The 7,779-nt window shown below is 37.5% G+C and overlaps 1 protein-coding gene across 1 annotated transcript; it reads left to right on the top strand.

The window, feature by feature from the left end:
* Positions 1-5,384: 5,384 nt before the first annotated feature.
* Positions 5,385-6,281, top strand: LOC310823378 (olfactory receptor 10J4-like; the record flags this gene model as incomplete). Its single annotated transcript, XM_083696219.1, has 1 exon — positions 5,385-6,281. One exon carries the CDS (start codon positions 5,385-5,387, stop codon positions 6,279-6,281), a length of 897 nt encoding a protein of 298 aa, XP_083552345.1.
* Positions 6,282-7,779: the final 1,498 nt, after the last annotated feature.

Genomic DNA, 7,779 nt, shown 5'->3' with positions numbered 1-7,779 from the left:
TAGCTTTATCCAATAGCAATTACGATCCCCTTGATATAACAATACTTACACAAGGTGAAGGACATGCATGACAACCAGTTGTTCTGTTTATCTCTGGTTTACTGATAATAATAATGTGTACAATAATACAAGATGGCTGCTAGCTTCAACATTACGGAATAACATCAACTTTCTACTTGTGATGTACTAGATGCCCTGCTTAAAATTGACGTAAATACAATCCATTGGGGCTGATCTGCAAGATCCAGGCCTATTGCAGCTTTCGGCCCCCCTGAGAATCTGTTATCTCAGGTGCTATCCCCAAGGTTTGGAAGGCAGCCCATGTGCTCCCTCTCCATAAAAGTGGTGGCCCCTCCAACCTAGATAACCATTGACCAATATCCAAGCTAAATCAGGTTTTTTGGACAAAACAAAGGGTGTCCCAGAAGGATGGATTATTGGTCCGGTTCTTTTTACTATTCACATTAACAATATTGGATTATCTGTAAATAATTGTACCCTGCATTTATATGCCGATGACACTGTTGTATATGCTATTGCCCCCACGATTGACCAGGCTCTTTCTGAGCTACAGTCTGCATTTACTGTCCTGCAGAAAGCATTTGTTGGGCTGAAATTGGTACTTAAAGCTGGAAAAACCGAGTATATATCATTTTCCAAATCACAGAAGTACGTATCCGATTTATGCATATGTACTTTGGGTGGTGCCCCCACTGAGTGTGTCCCCACTTATTAATACCTGGGCATTTGGTTTGACAAAGACTTGGATGCCATCTATCATAGTGCCCTTCACTTTATCACAGGTGATAGTTTTAATACTCATCATTGCAAACTTTATTAAAATGTTAGCTGGACCTCTTTAAAGTCCTGTAGATCTCTTCATTACTCCCTTTTTGTGTACACAGCCCTACTGCATAAACGCCCAGCTTACCTAACCTCCTTATTGAAATTCAATAACATAAATGACCTAACTCGTTCTCAGAATTGGTTAACTCTTGAGGTTCCTCAGATCTCCACCAAATTGGGTAAATCCGCTTTTAGTCATGGTACACCTCACTGCTGGAACAATCTACAAAAAACATTACAGTTCTGGTGCCGCTCAGGCAATTTAGGGTGATCATTGAGGACCTCTTTGGTTAAGGATGTGATTGTTTCTCTTGATATATTGTGGTTTTATATGATGTATTGATGTCTTGTTTTACATGTCGTTTTGTAATTGTATAGTTACCGTGGACAGGGTGCACCTGCAAAAGATGCCATGGTCTCAATGTGTTTTCCCCTGTATAAATAACGATTAAATAAAAAATGCTAATCTAGTTATTTACAAAGAAATAATGCCTGGATTAGCATTCAGCAGAGGTGGACAAACGGAGTGACCTACAGCTATCAACACTGGAAATAACTCGTAGAACAACGTAGGTACAGCACAAGGCTTAGTTTTGCAGCTTGGAAAGTTGAAATATTACTGGAGGGGGCCTTTAACAGTCTATTAACAAGCAAACTCTTTACAAACTCCTAAAATTATACCTTCATGTAAACTGTTATTGCTATATCAATAGCAAATATGTTTACATTGGTTTTGCTTGCTAATCAAACAAACACAATGTTTGATGTAAATTCTTCTTTCTATGTATTACTCAATGAGATTGGTAGAGTAGTCTGCTAGCTGGCCATCTATAACTGAAGTATTTAGCTTACAATGAGCTTTAGTCTCATTACCTACATCGCTATGTTGATGGTTAAAGGTGCATTGTGTAACATTCAAGTTTCTAATGGCTCTAAATGACTACTGTTTGATCAGTAGCGATCAAGGAATCAGATTCCTTAAAGTAAATACAGTGCCCTGTGTAAGTAATTGGACAGTGAAGCATGTCATATCACACTCCAAAAGTTTGGATTTGAAATCAAATTACTATTAAGTTAAAGTAGACGTTATCAGCTTGTATAATGATATTTGTGCACATATTGATTTCACCATTCAGAAATTAAAACACTTTTTATGCATAGTCCCCCTATTTCAGGGTACCCAAAAGTGATGGGACACTTGGTGTGACAGGTGTTTCTGGTTCGATAGGTGTGTTCCATCATCATACATCATTTGTGCAGTCATAAGTGAGCTCTCAATGTCTAGTATTGATTCTACGCTTTGCGTTTGCCTTTGGAGTCTGATATTGATGTCTGTTAATATGAGTACCAGTATCAGTGTACCCTCCCTCCATACCTCTACTGGCTGCACACTCAGGACTTCAATTTAGCTTTTTGCATACCATATTTATTATATTGGTCTCTTTTTATACATCGTACATATATGTAACATGTTCAACTGTACATATCATATTGATATTCATCTCATGTATATTCACTTATTATATTCATTTATTTATACTCACTGTAATACATTATACTGTAATTCCATGCACTGTCTACAATATCATGTCTTTTTTTGCACTTATGCCACTATTTGCACAATCTGGTTAGATGCCAAACTGCATTTCATTGTCTCAGGACTTGTGCAATGACAATAAAGTTGAATCTAATCTAATCTAAATATGAGGACCAAAGTATAATGAAGTAGATCAAGGCAGAGGACTCAATCGCACGACTCGGGACAAAAGCTTAATCAAAAAAGTAATCCTTTTAATACAGCAAAGAGTTTGATACACAGGTAGACAATGGTGGGGAGACAGATAATCCATAAAGGGAGTAGGCAAAGTTGGGTTCCAACTTCAATACAAAACACAAGAAAAGATCGCTGGAACGCTTGACTCAAGGTACAAAGATGAACTAGCAATAAGACAGGGGAAACACACAGACTAAATACACAGGGAATGATGATGAGGAACAGGTGAAATCAATCAAGGCGGGGTAGACAATTACGCAAGCAGGAAAATACACAAGGGCAGATAACAAAGTGACAGAAACAAAAAACAACATGAGTAACGCAGCAATTAAAAGAATAACAAAAACAAACACTAACGCACAGGACGGGATGTTAAACAAAGAGACATCAATGAAAGTCAGGAAAGCCATTATGAGGCTGAACTATCTGAAATGTAGCCAAAACCTTAAAACTAGCAAAATCAACAATTTGGAACATCATTAAAAGGAAAGAAAGCATTGGTGAGCTCAGAAACCGCAAACGGCCTGGAAGGCCTAGGAAGACTTCTACAGTGGATGACCAAAGAATGCTCACCATTATTAAGAAAACCCCCAAAACAACTGTCCCACAGATCAGGAACACCCTGCAGGATGTAGTCGTAACTGTGTCAGAGACTACCATCCACAGAATACGTCACCAGCCGAACTAGTTACTACTAGTTATCCTCAAAAGAATGGTCAGGTTACAGTTTGCTAAAAAGCCTGCAGAAGTCTGAAAAAAGGTCTCGTGGACAGATACGATGAATATTATCATATATAGTGATTGCAAGTGGGAAGTTTGGAGTAAAAATGATCTGCCCAATATTTACAGCATACCACCTCATATGTGACATACATGGAGGGGGGGCTATGGTTTGGGCATTCATAACTACCACTAGAAATGGCAAAATTGTCTTAACTGATTATGTTAATGCTGACAGGAGCAGGAGAATGTATTGCGAAGTGTACAGAAACATCTTGTCTGCACGAGTGCAAGTAAATGCCTCCAAATTCATTGGATGGCTCTTCATCATAGGCAATGACTCAAAACATACAGCCATAGCAACTAGGGAGTTTTTAAGGGCCAAAAAGTGGACAGGTCTTGAATGGCCAAGTCAATCTTCAGATTTAAATCCAATTGAACCTGCATTTCCTGATGATGAGTTTAGGCAAAAATACCTCAAAACAAACAACTGAAGATGGCCGCAGTACAGGCCTGGCAGAGCATCACCAGAGAATGTACCCAGCATTTGGTGGCATCAATGGGTTGCAAACTTCAGGCAGTTATTGCAAGGAAAACATTGTTGACCAAGTACTAAACATGCATGTTTAATTTAAACATCAAATGAATGAGTCCCATTACTTATGGTGCCCTGAAATAAGGTGCCTGAAACGTGTTGGCATTTCTAAATTATGAAACCAATATGTACACAAATACCATAAAACAAAAGCTCATAATCTACTTTAACCTCATAGTAACTGATTGATTTCAAATCCAGATTTTGGAGTATCCAGCCAAAAGAAGAAACAATGCTCCAAGTTTCAGTCTGCTGTATTGGAGTGGTAAAGATAGAAACTCAAAGCAGAACTGCATGAAGTATGCCCTGTTACGTTCGCGCAAATATGTAGGAACTTTGTACAAACTGGGTTCAATAGAACCATGCCTGAGGCTTAACTGGGATTCTTAGGATTCCAAAACTGCTCTCACACTAGTCTTGCCACTCTCCCAAGTAGTTCAATGTTGACATGGAAGTCAGGTGCAAAGCAGCAACTCCTGAGTGAGTTTCAAACTAGTAGAAAAATATGATTCAAAATGTTAATTTAGAAATATTATCTGCCTATATTCTGACACAGTGCTGACAAAGAATATAATATAAGTGCCGAATAGAATAGAATCACTATGCTAGAATGTCAAAACATACTTTCTGAGCTTGTTTAAAGTAAGAAGCTACTTGACCAGTGTGCTTCCACTATGTCACAAAGATGGGCTGGCAACAATATTCATATGAATAACAACAATATTCACCTAAAAACCATATGCATTGATCAACATGGTAAACTATCCATTGAGGTGTGGGTTCCAATATCCACACTATCTAACGCTTCAATTTCTCCTGTGGGTCCTCGTCACTGAAGTCACAGAGGAGGATAAAACACATCAACACACAGCAGTGTGGCTGCAGATCACAACAACACAAGCAGGTAATCTGAACATGCCCTGAATGGTCTGAAGGCTACTAGGTGTGTATGTATGGTGCTAATGTATTTGTAAAACAGTACAGCATTTACATAATAGGTTTTTACTTTGTTCAAATTGTGTTACGTGAATGTTCATTTTATACGATGGATTTAGATTATAATATTTTTGAAAAATATAGTACTGGTGATTATGCTCAGAAAAAAGTATGCAAAGAAACAAGAACAGAACAACTTGATTATTAACTTTTTGATTTGTAATTTTGTTTGTTAAATCCAGCAATAGAAATCTTATCTGAATTCGCAAGATGTTCATGGAGGCCAGGTATAGTGACAGTCTGTGGAATCTAAAGTGACATTCGGGCCATAAACTAGATGAAGTAATCAATCAGCTGCTACAGGAGCAGCTATGTTGCAGCCCTGCACGCCTGTCCTTCATACAGTAGAGAAGCCGCTATTCACCAATGTTTTGTCTCTAACCATTTCTCAGCTCAGCAACACTCCTGACTCACATGGAAAATGGAACTTCTCCAATGTATTTCTACTTCACCATGTTTGAGGACCAGGGATTTTCCAGATACATTTTCTTCATCTTGTCACTACTTCTGTATGTTGCCATTATAGGTTTCAATGTTGTCATATTATGGGTCGTATTTCTAGAGAGGTCACTGCATGAACCTATGTATTTTTTCATTTCATGTCTGTCAATCAATTCTCTCTATGGCTCTGCTGGTTTCTTCCCGAGATTCATGAGGGACCTCCTCTCTGACACTCACTTGATATCCCGTCCTGGATGTTACATACAAATATACATCATATATACTTACGCATCATATGAATTCACTATCTTAAGCATTATAGCTTATGACAGATATGTTGCAATCTGTAAGCCATTGCATTACCACAGCATAATGAATTTCAAGGCAGTTTGTCTCTTAATATCCTTTGCCTGGATCTATCCCATTTTCTCTATTGGATTTTGCCTGCTTTTATCCAATAGGCTGTCATTGTGTGGTAATCGATTAGCAAGAGTTTTCTGCTCTAACTGGTCAGTGGTGCAGCTCTCATGTTTTGATACTTCATTAAATAATATTGCAGGAATGTTTGTGAGTGCAACTACAGTATTTGTACCCTTGGGTTTTGTTTTATATACTTACTTAAGAATTCTGCTTGTTTGTAAAAAAAGCTCTTCAGAGTTCAGAGGCAAAGCATTTCAAACATGTTTACCACATATTATTACATTTGTTAACTATTCAATAACCACATTTTGTGAAGTTACTCTAAATCGGTATGAAGTTGATGAACTGAATCCATTTGTAGCTGTGATTTTATCAATTGAGTTCTTAATTATTCCACCAGTTTTGAATCCTCTTGTTTATGGTCTAAATCTACCACAAATCCGAAGATTAATTTTGAGATTTTTACCGTCACCCAAAATGGTTTCTTAACTGTCTTTGACATTTTTCTGACTTGCAACTGTTAATCAATGTAGTGTGATGTATTTGAAAGTTTAGATGGTTTCAGTAATCTTATGTCAAAGATTCTGGGTATTGATTTTCTTTACACAGTGTGTAATTGATTCCTATGCAAATCAGAGATATAATTCCAAAATGACATTAACTATTATTCTTGCATTAAGATGGACTCAATTCAACTTATTGAGTAATTTGCTGCTGACATTTTTTGCATTTTAGCTAATTTTAAGAGTGTCATAGCAAACGGTCTGAATACTTATGTACATGAGGTATTTATGTATTTCAATTTTAATAAATTTAATGAAATTTCAAAAAATGTGTTTTTGTTTCGTCATTCTGGGGTATTGTGTGTGGATTGATGTCAATTTCTTTTAATTTAATCAATTTTAAAGAGTCTATAACACAACAAAATGTGGAAAAAGTGAAGGGGTCTGAATACTTTCCGAAAGCACTGTATACCACGATGTAAAGCAAAACATGTTAGAAATGGTTTAGCTGTGATTATATATATTCTCCCTTGTGACCTTAAACCTACGTTGGGTGTTTTTCTTATTCTCGTGAAAGATGTAATGGGGCTTGTAACAAATGTTAAGCCAAGATAGTGTTGTACGAGCATTTCCAAATCATGCCGCTCAGGCTGAGTGAATTGTATGGAAGAGCTTAGAGGCGATTATCTCAGAAGTCAATGAATTGATTTTCAATAAAATGTACCTAATGCAGGAGAAAAATGTTGTAAAACCTTTGAACTGAATCAATATGTATTTCCTTGATATACGTCTTAGCTCAACTAGCAGTATGAGTCTGTGTACTCTCAAATTAAATTGATATTTGTTCAGTAGTTTCTGCTTACACCCAGGGCTGGTTTTAGCCTGCTATATTAGGGTGGGCTGGTAGAAATAATAGGTGGGCAACTTGGGCGGTAGGTAGCCCAGAGGTTAGAGAAGCGGACTAGTAGCCCGAAGGTATATGTACAGTATATCAGTCATATATCCATTTCTTTATTTCTTTTCATCCATCCATCCATCCATTCAGTCTTCTGTTTCCCTTAGGGCTAGGGTTACAATTCTAACAAATTCATCCATGTCTAAGGTATTTGTTATTGATTTCATGTAACATGGTGTGACGATAGGGGGTTTGGACTTGTGACAATGTGGAGAAGGAACTCTGACATGATACTGAAGACACTAATTACCAGGGCTGTTACATACAATTTATGCAACACAGGAAAAGCTTCCTTATAATCCTGAAGGTGTTTACACACAGCGGACAGGTCTGTTTCATTTGAACATTTCTTGACCAACATTGGTTCTGCAACAAGAATTTCATTTTTCAGACTCACATCATCTCCCGCAGTGTCAGCAAGCACATGCAGAGGGTGCAACAAGGTGGAATCTAGAAATACACTAGATTTGGGTACAAGACTGGATAGGCTGTCATTAGGACTACATTCTTCTTGAAAAATCTGTTTTCC

Source organism: Argentina silus (genome assembly GCF_951799395.1).
Source record: "Argentina silus genome assembly, chromosome: X".
Taxonomy (NCBI): Eukaryota; Metazoa; Chordata; class Actinopteri; order Argentiniformes; family Argentinidae; genus Argentina; species Argentina silus.
This window is presented reverse-complemented; position numbering and strand designations above follow the sequence as displayed.